General features: G+C 42.4%; 1 protein-coding gene across 3 annotated transcripts in view; it reads left to right on the forward strand.

Annotated features, from left to right (window-relative positions):
* SPHKAP (SPHK1 interactor, AKAP domain containing) overlaps nucleotides 1-16,164 on the forward strand; it is a 161,064-nt gene extending 144,900 nt beyond the window's left edge. The window contains exons 8-12 of one of the 3 annotated variants that reach the window (XM_058702370.1): nucleotides 2,842-3,018; nucleotides 4,883-4,969; nucleotides 7,199-7,251; nucleotides 7,342-7,526; nucleotides 14,287-16,164. In XM_058702370.1, coding sequence (XP_058558353.1) covers nucleotides 2,842-3,018; nucleotides 4,883-4,969; nucleotides 7,199-7,251; nucleotides 7,342-7,526; nucleotides 14,287-14,430 — 646 coding nt within the window. In that variant the 3' untranslated portion in view covers nucleotides 14,431-16,164. Of the gene's footprint in view, nucleotides 1-2,841; nucleotides 3,019-3,354; nucleotides 4,667-4,882; nucleotides 4,970-7,198; nucleotides 7,252-7,341; nucleotides 7,527-14,286 lie in introns of those variants that run through there. The other 2 variants (XM_058702379.1, XM_058702387.1) reach the window with 2 other exon arrangements.
* The last annotated feature ends 247 nt before the right edge of the window (nucleotides 16,165-16,411 follow it).

Consider the following 16,411-nt stretch of genomic DNA (forward strand, 5'->3'; position numbering starts at 1 on the left):
AGAATTTATATTTTGAAATCCTACTCTCTATACCAGAACTCTTTTTTAAGAAATTCAAATGCATCCATTTTTGGAGAAAGGATAATGGTATGAATCCTGAGATTGAAGAGAACTACCTAGGCTTTTCTGCGGCCCAGGATACTGTTTTGAATGAAAGGGACGAAGTGTCTTGGGTTGCATCTCCTGGGAACAGACCTTAAGAGGGGGAGTTTCGGGCAGATGATCTGTTAGGGAGTGCCCTCCAGAGATAGGTGTGCATACACCTAGGGGAGGTAGGAAAGGTGAGATTGTACAGAGAGAAGATGCCCCCAAATGTGTTTGCAACGGACGCTTCAGCACGTCCTGCGGGAAATGCCGCAGGTGGAAGGATCCGTCTCTCTGGTGCCAGGGGAGACAACGAGAGGCCTTTTGTGTCATTGTATCAGCTGGTTGTTTGGATGTTCGCTGAGGGAGGGTACAACCTTGGCAAGGTAATTGTCCGCCCCTTGGTAATTCCCAGTGTGCTGACAACAGCCAGTATTGTCTACAGTCAGCGTGCAATGGCCTAGAAAAGCATTCCATATCCATGACACCAGCTGTATTCCTCCTTATCACCTGAGAGATACACTCTTGCTTTTTGCCTGCAGTCTGTTGGTGTCCTTGTCTCCTGTGCTATTAGGTTTTGACGACTCTGTATGTAGTGTCAGGAGAAGGGTTCCAGGAGCATGTTCACAATTCTGTACATTTGGCTTTCTGAGCAAAGAGCACTGGCAATCAAAGAACGATTGGATGGTAACCCTAAAGACAGAGACTTCTAGAGAGATCCAGAGATTTATATTTCTGGAGCTATTTGTTTACAGTCCAGGGTGGTGAAGTAGAGACCGTTTCGTCCTCTCTGCAGAGAACGTTTGGATTTGTTTATAAGTGATCTCTCTCTCTCCCTCTCTCTGTCTTTGTCTCTCTCTCTCTCTCCCCTTCTCTTTCTCCCTCCCTCTCTCCCTCTCGCTCTTTCTGTTTCACTTCCTCTCTCTCCCTGGTGAAGAGGAGGGGCAAATGTGTCAACAGCAGTTCCTGTATGAACTCCAAGCTTCATAATTTCGAGGTTTCCCTCCTGTGTTGCAAGCCTCACTACATGATTCTCCAGCATTGTTTTGTTTTTAGATTCCACATAAAAGTAAAGTCATATAATATTTGTCTTTCTCTGACTTATTTCACTCAACATAATACCATCTAGTTCCATCCATGTTATCACAAATGGCAAGATTTTGTTCTTTTTATGACCAAGTAATATTCCATTGTATATATTTACTACATATTCTTTATTCGTCTCTTGCTGGACATTTATGTTGTTTTCATATCTCGGCTATTGTAAGTAGTGCTACAATAAACATAGGGGCGCATTGGTCTTTTCAAATTAGTGTTTTCAGTTTGGGGGGATAAATTCTTAAAAGGGGAATTGCTGGATCGTATGGTTGAAAGTGGAGAGAAATGGTTGGGGCTCAATTGTTAGGAAGCTAGTACGATACAGTCCAGACGAGGAGGAACGGAACAAAGCCCACGAGTCTCAAAACATGAGGTCTAATGCCTGGCACCCACTCTTTTTGCAACCTTGGACAAGTCATTTAACCTCACTGGGCTTCTGCATCCCAATCTACAGCGAATCTATGAGGTTCCTTCCAAATCTAAATTCTAACAATTCAGAACGACCTACACTAAGATAATTTCATGAGCATAGAGAAGGCAAGATCAATGGAAATAGAAGCACATGGGAAGGGGATAGGAGGGCAATTAGCATTTGTTTTAGATATGTTGATTTCAAAATATTAATGAGACAGATTGGATGTTTCCAGGAGACTGGCTGAAAAAAAAGAGCCCCCAGAAGCAGGAAGAGGGGCCCTGGCCGGAGTTCAAGTTCAGAAGCTAATTTCAGAAGCAGGAGAGAGAGTAGAGGAAATTGTTCAGGACAGACTGGAAAGGAGGGCAGTGAATCCATCATGGCTGTGATGGTGGCACTGAAAGGAAACCCAGGGAACCAGGCTCCGGGCAAGGTGTGACCAGAGAGGCAGAAAGTCATGGGAGGCCGGGAAGGAAAGGCTGTAAGGAGAAAAGCCTGTCAGATCAAGGGTTAAAGGCTTTAGAGAGCTACCTGACCTAAAAAAGCACCCAGAAAGGCAATACTGATACACATCAGAGGTTTCAAAGGGAGAGGATGGCACAGAAAGGGAAGCTGCAACACCCAGTGCTCATCCCAACAGGTGCCCTCCTCATCTGACAATAAATTTCATATTAAAAAAAAATAATAAAAGCTTTTAAAAAAGAGGGGAAAGAAAGGTAAGCTACAAATGCAAAATGTGTTCAGAGGCATTTAGAGACAAACCGACTTGGTAAACCTCCAGAACCGGGTGGGTGTTTTTCTCCCAGCATGCTCCACTTGCCACTTGCATTAAAATCGCCTGCAGTGGTTGTTTAAAATGCAGGTTTCTTGCTCTCCTAGCAGAACCATTGGATCGTAATCTCTGGGAGACGATGCTCTGGGTATCTTCATTTTAGATGCTACCGTCCCTCCTTTATTCTTCTGTAGGTAGCCCAGGGGGGTTCGACATGCTTTTGAAATGATTGGAGGGAGTCAGTAGAAGGAGATGAAATAAAGAGATGGGACAACTGAAGGAGTAATCTCGAAAAGGCAAAATGGGACGGAGAGTGCCAGGAGAAGGGTCAGCCTAAAAGAAAGACTGTGCTTGTCTGCAACGGTATCTTCCTCACTGTGGCAGAGACTCGTGCCCGCTGAGCAGTCAGCAAGGTCTTCGTGAAAAGCTCTGTCTTGTGCCTCTGCTCTTGGTAATGATGCCTTGCCATCTACAGTGCCGGCCTTGATGTAGCAGAAGCGGAGGTGTCCGCAGAAGGCAGAGCCCCCGATGAGTTTCCCAACCTTCCCAGCAGCAGTGGGGAGAGCACGGACAGCTGGTCCCAGCTCACCAACGAGGAGGACAATCCACATGATACCAGTAGCTTTCTTCAGCTCAGCGAGCGATCCATGAGGTACCTGCTCTTGACTTGACTTCCCAGGGAAACAGGTCTCAACACAGATACTAGAAATGCTTCCTAAATGGTTCTCTGCAAAGGGTCCCTAACAGGGCAAGAGAGAAAGCTCCCCGCTAGATCAAGGTGCCTGCCTGTCATGTTTTGGGCCAAGAGGTTTCTTAATATCCAGTTGTGCCTTTAATTACCTTGGCCAAGGTTAAGAGTCAGCTGTGTTTCTTTCTCTGCCAAGTCCCAGCTAGTGCAGTCAATGATAACGACTGAGAATTTTTAAATAAGGGCTGCTGTTACACCTGGTGTGTTTGATACTTTCTCTCTGGTTCATTTGTATTTCAGATGCAACCCAGACTGGGTTTACATGAGGCAAGTGTTTCCACATTGTGTTGTGTTGTTTGGCCTAATTGTTTCTCTGCCTTTCTCTCCCCTGACCTCTGTATTGTTGTTCTGGGAAAGCAAGAGAGGAGTTAATGAAAGATCAGATTTGGAAAGACCCAAGCCCATCAAGAGACATAAACCGAACACTATCCCTCCGTGAGGTAGAAACGGAAAGAATCTCCACATTTCTGCCCTAAGTCTTATTTGATACTGGCCCAGTTCCACAGACTTTCCAGAAAGGCCAACGGGCAAATGGGACTCAGATGCATCTGGGTGTAATGGCTCCTTGGCAGCCTTATTTCTGGAAGTTCGGTCTGCTTAGACCCAGGAAATCTTAACATTGTCACACAGTTCGTCTAAAATCCCCCCAAACTGGTGGGAAATATTACAATATAGAGATAGAGAGGAAAGAGAATTTCAACGTCTGGTCTTAGCAGAAGTTTACGGGTTAATCACCTTGAGCGACGTGTTTGAGTCATCAGATTTCCGTCACTGAATATATCTGATGCCCCACACAAAACCCAAAGCCGGAATTTGAAACTGGAGGAGTCTAGTGTGTTAGTCACGGTCCTCCCGAGGGAAGACTGCCCCATTATATGACACACCAGCACTCACCCTTTGAAAACCTGACTTGGAAGAGATGTCACTGGGAAATAGTGGGAGTATGAGGAAACTCGGTGAGCTTGCTAAAATTGGATGCATTCCATTTTGCAAGTACAGATACAGCCTAAAAAAAATTGGCTCAAGTCAACTGTGTTTCAGCAAATAAATTCCAAGCTAGTAACTAGACCATATGTTGATTGTGTAACCCATGAAAATGATACATCAGCCCTCCTACTCCTCGATACATAAGGTATCAGGTATTGCTTCCCAACGATTTTACAACAAGGGAGCTGATTAAACTTTGGCATTGCCCAATTGCATATTTGTAAGTTCTGCAGTGCCGTAGTTAAACAATGATCCAGGCGCATATTCTGTGAAACGCCCCTCAGAAAAATCCCGTGACAGGCAAAGGGAGAACGCGTGTCCCCTGGTTTCTGTCAGAAGTCAACAAGCAGGCAGATGAACATTCTGGTAGCTTCCCCAGCCAGCATTCTCAGAAGTATCTTGGTCTCCATGGGAACACCGAGGAGTCTCTTGCTGCCAGATAAACATCCTCACTACACCTAGAATGAGGAAAACAAAAGTCATGCAGATTGTCACCCACTAGGTGTAGCCCATCAGGCATGACACCACTACAGAAATTCGAAGATGACCATGACGATGACCATGACGATGACGATGATGATGATTGGCTTGGGCCAAAAATGTCTTTTGTGCCGGTTCCCCCTAATCTGTCCAGAAAAAAATCTTAATGTAGGGGTCCCCCAACAATATTCTCCCGGGGACCAAAGAAGGACCTCTTAGAAAAAAATGGCGGAACGTCAGTGTCGGCGGTGTGGCCAGGTGGTGGAGACAGGCATTAATATGTAAACTTTTGCTTTGTCAGCAATGGCAACAGTAGTGCCACTAGCAGTCTTGGCACTGTGGACCTGGACATTTATCAGGAAAGCATGCCATCTTCTCCCATGATTAAGTAAGTAGCCACCGAGATGCAGTGATTGTGAGACCACTACCCTAACTCCATCTGGCAATCCATTTTGGTCATTGAGATCGTGCCCAACCACTGAATCATCATGTCCACGCTGCTGTGGTTCCATGTCACTGGAGCAAGAACTAGGGCCTAGAATAGTCCTACCCTACCACCACTGGTAGGACCACCACGGGTCCTACCCTACCCTACCACTGTCTTCTGGATTTCAAATCTGCCCCCTCTGATAAAATCATTTCACAAAAAGCTTATCCGTACAATCAGAAAGAGATGTCATTTTACTTCATTGGACACAGAGAAGCAGAAATCCTTTTAGATCATACCATGCCAACCAACAGAGACTATTGTTCAATAGAATGTGATGTGAATGGCTTTTCCTTTACTCGTAGAAACCTGGGATAATCACTACTAAATGGGTCTAATACCAAGCGGTGCTTCAATGGAGACAGGTCATTGCCGTGCAGTGACTCTGCTCCCCACGGCCTTGAGACCCTTCTAAAAGGTCTAAAAGACCAAGGGAAAATAGCACTTAGAGAAGCACATGTGTAACGTAAATTACGGTGCCGAAAAGGAGGACAATGCGAGGTCAGGACCGCATCCAGAATTTGCGATTATTCTGGAAAAGTAAATGAATTGAAATCTATTTTTGACCATTATGACTTAGCTTACTATTTGGAGTTTTCTGAAATCTGAGAAAAATAAAAATGAACTACAAGACTAACAGTGCTTCCTGATCTCCTTTCTCAGTTGCTCTCTATAGCTAAATCATTTTTGCTTCACTATGTAATCAGGTGTCTGGCCTGTGGGAGTATGCTTCAGCAATTGATGGTCGCCGTGCACCCTTTGTTCCATAGAGCCATTAGTCACAAGTAGAGATGAACATACACGTTAGCTTGGGTTTGCTTTGTTTTTTTAAGGTAGGACCCAAATAAAAACAAACAAACAAAAAATTATTTTGGGGTAAATTTATTTTTTTCTCTTTCAGGAAGCATTTGTTTAGCTACCCTTTTCCATCTTTCCCTAGGGTTTGAGCCTAGGACCCCGCAGATTATATGCACTCAGGGAAAACCAAAATAACCATCACCCATATCCGTGTCTGGCCACTCCACGATAGCAGAAACTGTCTTACCATATGCCATTTCACTTAGATCACTTGCAGAGACGTAAAAGAGAATCTAGACCCTTGGGAAATTGGCCGTGCTTCTAGAAGTAATTCTGTAAGCATGGCAGAACACCCAAACTTTCTCTCAACATCAGGACTACAGTGGGATTTACAGCCAGCAAATCTTAGCAGGAATAGAAAATATAAGAGAGAATACTGTCTCATAAAAACACACGTTTTTAGGAGCTGCTATAGTCTAATTGCTAGACTGTACAAAAATATAAGACACCACAGTCTTTGCAAGATGGCCACCTCCTTTCAACTGATGAGCTATATGCTCTCATTTTGGAAGCACTTACTGAATCCTACCATTATATCAAGGCTTCCTAACAAGTACTTGCTATATGAAAACACCTCAAACATTGACCATGACTTTAATGAAATACTTTGGTTTTATCTCTAGTTCTTTATCACTTCCAGCCTCCTTCATCCTTCTGCTAGAAAGAAAAAGAAAATTTTCAATTTTAATTGAGATATTTCATTGTACAACTCAATTTCTGCAGCCCATTGGTTGTTTTATCCCTTATTTCAGACTAAAATGCAGATTTGTTGCTACCATAGTTTAGGGAAAAAAATCATCGTATCAGGATGGAAATATAGGGACCTTTAAATAACAGGGAGCTTTATTTAAACAGGGACTTTAAATAATAGGGAACTTTAAAGTCAAATACAGAAGAAGGATACATCCCCAAATTAGATCTAGTGGCCTACAAGATATTTCCTTGACTGTTCAAACTGGTGAAGGTTTGTGGAAGGGAAGTTGAGGAGAATAGACGGATGCATTTCTTCCGGTCTCCCCCACCAATTATCCCCACTAAAACTAGACATTTAATCTGGCCTCTTTTTTAGGGCCAGGGTATTGATTGCAGACCCAATAATCCTACATAAGAGCCACATTGATATTTCCCCAGTATTACTCCACTCTACGAAAACAATGGATCTAGAACGAATTTCAGAAGCTTGTAGATCGATACGACCCATTGCCTCATCATCCATTTGCAGCTTACCCTTTCTAAACATTACCAACGATATATTGTTGTTTTCTCCCAAAGTGAATTAGTAGAAGAAAAGGAGACTCTTAAAGGACAGTCAGAGAACGTAGAGGGTAAGCCACATTCCCATAATTTTGACACACAATTTGCCTGTGATCTCCCCGTGGAAAGCATCGTAAGACTGAGGTTTTGTCTGTGTTCAGAAGGCGCGTCTGGAGTGCAGGTGGGAGCGGCCAGCCCCCAGGGGAGCCTGCTGGTGATCAACTTTGACCTGGAGCCAGAGTGCCCTGACGCTGAGCTTCGAGCCACTCTGCAGTGGATAGCAGCCTCTGAACTTGGGATCCCCACCATCTACTTCAAGAAATCTCAGGAAAACAGAATCGAAAAGGTACCATGTCGTGTGTTTGGATGTGAAAAAAGCTTTGTGGTTTTGTCACTGCTGGAAACTCAGTAACTTCCCAGTCAACTCACTTAAATTTTGAATGATTTGCTCTTGACTTTTCACCTTAAAATTGTGGCTAGAACTTTGAAAGCTTCCACCTGCATAAAATCACAATAACTGTTTCTTTGACCCTCAGTTTGTCTCGGCTCGTTGGTGGCAGCGAGAAAGTGAATTGAGGAGCTGGGAACTCTTCCAGACTCTGGCTTTTTGATTGTTCCTTGGTTTGCTCTGTTTTGATGGTTCCTTGCTCTGGAACCAACCTCCTCATAACACTCATTTAAATAAAGGGTAGAAGGGAAAGACCTGATATATATAAGAAACTAAAGTGAGGCCACATTGATATTTAAAACAGACTGTGGCATGATGTCAAGAAGAAGCATGTTTAAGTCCCTACTGAACAGGTTTGCATTAGACAGCCTTTCTCTTGGTCATTCTCCACCTACCAGCAGTATAAAGTCAGGGAATAGATCCTTTGCCAACCTCAACATTAATAGCAACTGTCACCCTAACTCCCTATCTTTGAGACTGCCCACTAACTGCTGTAGAATCCCAATGATTAAGATTGACGCACAAATTCATCTGCCAATGTCTTCAAGCTCGATTTGCCCGCGATTTAAAAGTACGCTCCTTCTGCAAATGTTCACATTAAGAATAATGTTGCTCTATTCATTTTCTAGTGCTGTGTCATCAACTGCCACACATTTACTAGCTTAGAACAATGATTCCCAGCCCTGTTGCCGGAAGTTTGGGTAAATTCTACTCGGCCCTGTGCTTAGGGACTTGCAAGGCAGAAAGCAAGATGGCAGCCTGATTGAGCGCTTGCCTGAACACTGTGGGGAAAAACAAGCTTCCAAGGGTTTTCAGGTTGTTGTCCTAATTCAGGTCCTCGTGGCCGTGGGACTGACACCCTGTTTCTTTGCGGGACCACCTCTAGAAGCTGCAGCATTCCTTGTCATGTGGACCCCTTCATGTTCTCATACAGTCAGTCCCTTACTTCTGCCACCAGAGAAAACTCTCTGCTTTGAAAGGGCTTGTGCAAGTAGGTTAGGTTCACCCGATAATCTCCCTTTTGATTAACTCAAAACTAACTAAAGAATCTCTTTTGCCATGTACAATAACATAATAAGGGCGTAATTATCTCATCCTACGTACTGAGGATTAGGGCAGAAATCTTGGGAGCCGTTTTATGATCCTGCTTATCACTGCCACGGTGCATTTTTGAATGTCTTATTGTCCCAAAGTACCTCCACGTATTCATTAAACTTGTTTCTCAACAACCCTGGGAGAAGAGCGAAATGGCTATTACTGTCGCTTTTTAATGGACAAGTCAGGATTCAGAGAGGCTGGCCCATGAAAAAGGATGGTAAAGGTGACTCAGCCTAGTCCTGGAAACCTCTCAATAGTGTGTCTCTCTCAAGCTCAATGATCTTGGAGTTACAATCTGGATTTTCGCTTGAATGTGCAATTGCATTTTAATTCTCACTGTCAAAATCTAGCAGCTTGAAATGAAAGATCCTTGATCATCTTGCCCATGTACATGGTAATAAGAACAGCTTCCCCATTTCTGTATCACCAGCCAATGGGATTGGCCACTGGAAAAACTGCAGAGACCTAATTTATACTGGCCCCTCCCACATCAGCCTCTCTCTCCAGCCAGTAATTTATATTTTTCTTCATGTCCAGGACTTTCGACCATTCTGTGCCGTCTGAATTTTGTCATACCTCTGTTGGCAAGGTGATGAGTAGTTCACTACTTAATAGGGTCTCCTTCCATCTTACCTTTCAGCCTGCCCAGTGCAAAGAGTGGAGCAAAAGAACCCCCCACATTGGACCCTTCCCTCTTTCGGTACACCATCCCAAAGACTCCCTGCCATGGGGAGGGGAACAAGAACTTCCTCAGGCAAATGACGTCCTCAAATTCCTGGAAAAATGAAGGACTGGCTGGTTTCCAACTTCCATCTCCAGAGCATTGCTAGGTCCATTTTCAGATGATCTGTTAAGGAAGTAGCTTTTTATCCAATCCACCATTTTGAAGAAATAACACAGGACTCTGTGTGAATACGTGCCTCATAAATCCCCATTAGGTGAAAGGACCAGGGGTGTATCACTAACTTGATTAGTAACTTGATTATGTAAATCAGGCCCTGACTTGACATTTCTTTATCCTCACCAATTTTCAATTCTCAGAGGGGATGCCTGTCTTTGGTCATAGCTATTTTTCTGATAAAATAAACACTCCACGAGTGGTATCAAGAAAAACATGAAGTAATGTTTTACCCACGCAATTTAGCATCAGATCAGGAGCTTATTTCTAAGGATTGTAATTTTAGGGACGAAATATTCTCATTTTTTTCAGAGTCAGTTAAGGTTCTCTGCAGAGTGGCTTCTCCATAAATGGGCACTGTTTGTTGTTTGAGACCAAACTGGTTAAATAAAGCAAACCCTTACACAAAATTTTTATATCCTTGCTTTTATCAGTGCTGCACTTGAACACTCAAGTGCTGATTCTGACTGTTTTTTTCATTGGTGAAGTAGCTATTTTCCAGGAGTGCGGAAGAGAGATTGTGGCCTCCCATGGGGCCGTGTCACACAAGGGTAGCACTGCTCTTCCTCAGCTTGGAAAGGGTTAAAGAAACATCTCTGTTAAGTTCAGAAATGTCATTTTTCCCACCATCGCTGGAGTGTTAGATGTCATTCACAGATCTACCCTTCAAGCCACCATTTGTGTGAATTCTGATTTTTTTTTTTAAAAATGAATTTAGTTTCCAATTTTCCCACTTGTGTGTTTCCCACTCAGTGCCCCAGCCTGAAGCTAAAGGGCATAAACTAAAGGGGAGACGATATCATGAGTGAATACCGAAGCAGCTCATGTTTCCCACCATTGACCTTGGAATCAAAGGGCACTTAAAGTCAGCTTATAATGAATTTCAGCCTCATTTCAACTCAAAAGGCAAATGCCAAACATTTTTGGTGGCCAGGGTAGTGTCACTCCTTTCTGAAAAGTGACACTTTCATTTCAAGCTTTCTCTTTCGTGGCATTTTCTCTACGCATTAAAATATTATGTTCACTTGAAAGTTGTGCACTCAGAACATTCATCAACTGTTTATTGAGCATGTACAACATACCAGGCACTGTTCTTGGCTCTGGGAACATAAGGAACAAAGGACACAAAATTCCCTACCCTCCTGGAATCTCCATTCTAGTTCAGGAGGGACCCAGAGTAGGGTGAGTGTCCATCAGGGGAGACTCAGGTTATAAAGAGAAATCTATGAGCCAAGTGCACGGAATTATCTGGGACACTTGCTTACAATTCGTCTTCTTAGGTCTTTTCTTAGCCCTGATCGCTTTCAGTGGGGCCCAGAAGTATACATTTTTAACAACTTCCCTCAAGTGAAGCCATTTTGATGAGTACCAAAGTTCGAGACCCCCTCCCATAAGAAATAGCCCAAAAGAGTGACAGAATTTGAGTTGGACTTTAACTATCTTAAATTCCAGGGCAAATTTGCTGAGAATCCTAATGCCTAAAGATCTAAAACACTTTGTAAATGTAATTCACAATGACTGACATCAGTTAAATTTCATCTACTTAATTTAAGACGTAAAAAAATCATGACAGCAATTGTTTTTTTTTTAACAAATGACATAAACTGGCCAATTATTTTTCCTTCTGGATCCAAAATATCATTGCTCTCTAGCTCCTTTTCTAAATCCAACGAGCTCCTGTGAGCTAGAGTGGCCTGATGCCTGGCTTCACTGTAAATCAGTGCCTTTCTCATATTTACGCATTTGAGAATTACTTCTTTTTCTTGGAGATGATAAAAAAAAAAAAAAAAAAAACAGAGGAAAAAGGTATATGCACGCCTTCCTAAGAAAGTGAGGGTCATAAGAGAAGTGACCTTGCCCCTAGTTACTCATTCCATTCTACTTGCAAAATGGTAGAAGGGCAGTAAGAAAAAGGAAGGAAAAATAGGGAAGATTTATATACTGTTTTAGTCAGCTCAGACTACCTGAACAAAATGCCATAGACTGAGTGGCTTAAACCAAAAATGTATTGCTCACAGTTCTGGAGGCTGGGAATTGCAACATCAAGGTACCAGCAGATTCCATTCCTGGTGACAGCTCTCTCCCTTCCTATGTTCTCATATGGTAGAGAACGAGCTCTGGTGTCTCTCTTCCCTTTCTTACAGGAGAATAAATCTTACCATAGGAGTCCTGTCCTCATGACCTCATCTAAACCTAATTGTCACCCAAAGGCCCTGCCTCCCAATACCATCACTTTTGGGTTGGAACTTCAATATATGAATTTGGTGGAGAATGCCAACATTAATGCATAATAGGTACTAAGTTTCTTCACTTATAAACATAAGAAATTGGCTTGAACTGAATACTTTCGTCATGGTTCTCTAACTTAGTGTGCACTAGAATTACCTGGGGAGATTTATAGACTGGCCAATTAAATCAGAATCTCCTCTTGGGATGAAGCTCAGACACCGGAGTTTTCTAAAGGTCCCTGGTGGTTCTAGGCCACAGACAAGGCTGATAATCACGACTCTACAGGCCGTAATTGCAGGAGTGGTTATAGAAACGAACTCACTTGTACTTCATAAAATGGAATTCTGCCTTGGAGCAAGAGAAGGTAGTTTCTTTCAGAAATCTAAGTTGACTGTTTTTTTTTAAATCTCACAGTTCGCAACAACTCCCATAGACTCTACCATATAATTTTGTAAACCATTGATCTAATTTAGCAAATGCACCTGAGAATATAAAAACCCTCTACGTAATACCCCTCTTCAAGTGAGTCTGTCAATGACACCATCACAGGATATAAGCCATTTTAGTTTCCTAAGACAAAATATTTGCTCAAGGAAATGCCCACTGTGATATGTAGGAAGGGAACCTGATTGTTATGGACTGTGAAGTGGCAGGAAGTGAAAATGTTTGATTTTTGTTTTTCACTGCATTGGAATGAAAAACTCAGCTCCCGGACACCCTAAAGCTGATTCTAAAATTACCAAAGCAATAACATGGACAGGAACAAAGAAAGATCTAGGGCCAACTGCTAACCTGAATGTGGACTTAGTGTTTATTCATTTTTGAGAGAGACAGAGTGCGAGCCGGGGAGAGGCAGAGAGAGAGGGAGACATAGAATCCGAAGCAGGCTCCAGGCTCCGAGCTGTCAACACAGAGCCTGATGCGGGGCTCGAACTCATGGACTGTGGGATCATGACCTGAGCTGAAGTCAGACGCCCAACCGACTGAGCCACCCAGGCGCCCCTTGAACGTGGTTTTAAAAGGCTATAGCAACAAACTGGGAATGTCCTTTTCTGGCCTCTTCACAATCTTAGCTGCATTTTTATTTAGAAATTCCTTTTAGTGAAGGAAGAAAAGAGTGTAGACCTTCTTGTTCATCAGCCCCACAGATGTTTCAAGGTCTTGATGTCTGAGGTTAAGTCATCACAGCCTCAAGAATAGTCTATATTTAGTCGTGCCAGACCATTTTTAAAGCTGATTTATTGAGATATCAGATTGTATTTAGAAACCATGAAACAGATTCTAGCCTGTGACTATTCCACAAACTACTGGCAGAGTGGCTAGCTGGTGGGGCATCGGTCAGCATCATCCTGTGCTCATCACCACAGTGGCAGATGCTACTTCAGCAAGTCCTAAATAGATGGAAAGAATCTAGTAATTGGGCTTCCAGAAAGGTCTGGGGCCAACAGCCTCCTGGGAAGGGCTTAGCAAATATTGGCATCTGCTCCAGAGCTTTGATTGTCTCTTAGAGCAATGACTCCGAGATAAAAGTTGGGAATGAAATGGTAGCCCAGTGAGCCAGAGTCTACAGGGAGCAAAAAAAGGAACTGAGGCTAATTTTATATTTCTGTGTATTTCATGTTGGCTGCGTCTTTATAAGACATGTTAAGGGAGAGGCGACACCCTCAAGGGATGGGTCTAGCCTAAGGCCATTGGTGACCCCTTGATGGAAATCTTGAAAAGAAGTCACCAACCTATGAGCCTCTCTCAGTGAGATCTCAGAAACTTGATGTTCAAGCCTTCTCTACTGGTAACTCCTACTTTCTAGACTTCCAGTAAGAGCTGGGAAAGTAAGCGCTGGAAAAGTCTGATTAATCAAATCGTGCAAAGACATCCTAGCCTTTCTCCCCTTTTCTCTGATGCCCCAATCTTTCCTTTTCCTTTTACAATGGAAAACCAATGTCTCTTGAAATGTGATGCTGGGGGAGAGGACTATTCAAGACAGAGTGGGGAGCCAATAAGTGACTGTACCCAAAAGGTCAGCACTTGATTTACTTGGCCTAAATGTATACATCCAATGAAAGATTATTTGTAAGACAGATAGAAGGTCCTGGGAGCTATGCTATACAGTCCTGTCACAGAGAGTCCAGCTCAGACCTGGGGAAACTCTTGAAATACCCAAAAGATAGACTCTTGAAAGAAGAATCCCATTTATTTTCCCACAATCAATGGAAGGCAGCTGCTGTGAAGAAGAAAAATCCAGTTCACTTGAAAAAACTCTCTAACAATCGGAATTGTCTAAAAAGAAAATAGACTGTCCTGGAAAATTGTCCCTTGTCACAAGAGATTTAAAAAAATAGCCCGGAGAGCTGTTGGCTTTGGAAAAAGGGTTGAATGAGATAACTTTGAGGCTCATCTGTGATACATGAGTCCTAATTCTGTGCTTTATTTTAGTTTCTAGATGTCGTGCGGCTGGTTCAGCAGAAGTCTTGGAAAGTGGGAGACATCTTTCACGCGGTTGTTCAGTACTGCAAAATGCATGAGGAGCAGAAGGAGGGGACCCCGAGTCTCTTTGACTGGCTCTTGGGACTGGGATAGGGCAGCAATGCCCTTAGAATATTCCTTCCCTTTTTCCCAGCTTAGATTACAGTGGTTTGCTCGAAATGCTCTAAACCTCCTCAAAACATCCCATCACATTAGCAGAGCTATACAAAATCTGCTGTTTAAGTCTGCTGCAGATCGAATAAATCTGAGGAAAAGCAAAACATAGATCGGTACAAATCAAGGCAACCTGTGAGCGAGTCCAAAAAAAGCTTGTATTAGAACCACTGGAAAAGCAGAAATTTTAATGGGCCCCGAACGAAAAGCTTTTAACTCGGCCCAAACTCCAGGAAAGCTGTACTTAAATATTTTTAATGATATAAAATGACATGTAATGTCTCCAATTATGTGAATCAACTGGAAACAAAGTCACTAGTCAAAATAATTTTGTAAACTATGATGTAACTTTTATTTTACTTTTTTGAGCTGATTAAGGGGCTCTCAGCCCAGGTACACACTTAAGATATGGGTGAGAAATTTCCAGAATTTTGATATAAAAGATCTTCACTTTCAGACCATTATCAGTGGATATTAAGAGAAATGCAGGAGTCCTAGCGATGTCCTCTGCCCAGGTGATTTCATTTATTCATAGCAGCTCACTGGTAAGTATCTCCTATCCCCCCAATAGTGTTTGCATTCTCAACTAACCAGAAAACTATTGGTGTTCAGTTGAGAGAGAGAAAGACTGAAAATTGTCTCGTTTCCGTCTCTATATTACTTGGGTAACATGATCACAGAATTCTTACCATAAGGGAAAACTTTACTATCAAAAACAAAAGTCTTTTGTGATAAAATCTCCTTGTGTATTCAATTATATAAAATATAAGCATTCCTTTTATTTTTATTGTAAATTATGAAGAGATGATTACCTTAAATAATATATGAGTTAGCTTAGAGGTTCATACAACATGAGAGGATTGTCGTCTTAAGTTGTATCTTGACACTTGAGCTCAGTGGTTTCATCATAAATCCACTGATACTGGTATGGCCGACCTGCTCCCAGGATGATATGGTGACGGGTGCAGGATTTGGCCTAACCCGTTAGGACCGTAGACTCTTCCTGACTCAAACACATTGGCATTTAATTTGGAAAAAAAGAAAACCTTATCCCATTGAAGTTTTTCAGTAACAGAGCTTTACTCTTTTGAAAAACCGACGTATCTAACTTCTCCTTGATAAATCCTCTTCCCCTTCAACTAACTGAGGTACGCCGGCTTTTATTTTCTTGACCGGAGAAGGCGTTTATCGAAGATTTCCTTAAATATCTTGCTTTTACTCTATTTTGAAAATTGTGAAGTGATTTTAAATGTGAACAAGGCCCCAGGCCGTCAGCGCTGGACTTATATGTCATCCACAGCTTGAAATGTCAAGAAAGCCTCCTTGGGAGCCATACCTCCCTCTTCACACATCACGGAATCCTCCCCAGAATTCATTAGGCACTTGTTACATCAATAGTCCCGATTTAAGATATGTGTTCAACTCGTCACATTAACAAAATGTCAAATTGTAAAATGTATCCATTATTTCAGACTGAAAGCTCTTTGTGCTACTGAACGGAAAAGGATATATTTATTTTTTAAACCATCCCAGAATATTGTGCGTAGACTTTTTTGTGCCGGAATGAATGTTTACTTATCCTACAAAGCACAAATACGGGATTGTTACCATGTGATAAAGTTATACATGTTGTACCTAATGTTGCAAACAAATCAATAAATTTTTGTTGCCGAATGGTTGACCGTTTTTTTTTTTTTGGTCCAAAAATCGTTCAGTGCCTCCTAGAAAAAATGGCCCCAGTGTGATTGGATGAAGGTAGATTATCCTTCGGACAAGCTTTCCTGTTCCATTTTCAACTTTTGAATAAGAAAATGTCCTTTGACTAAATTTGTTAGCATCAGCGATTATCACATAAATCAGCATTTCTCCACCTTCGCACTATTGACATTTGGGGCTGAATACTTCTTTGTTGCAGGGGGCT

The sequence above is a fragment of the Neofelis nebulosa genome, chromosome 2 (genome assembly GCF_028018385.1).
Source record: "Neofelis nebulosa isolate mNeoNeb1 chromosome 2, mNeoNeb1.pri, whole genome shotgun sequence".
Lineage (NCBI taxonomy): Eukaryota > Metazoa > Chordata > Mammalia > Carnivora > Felidae > Neofelis > Neofelis nebulosa.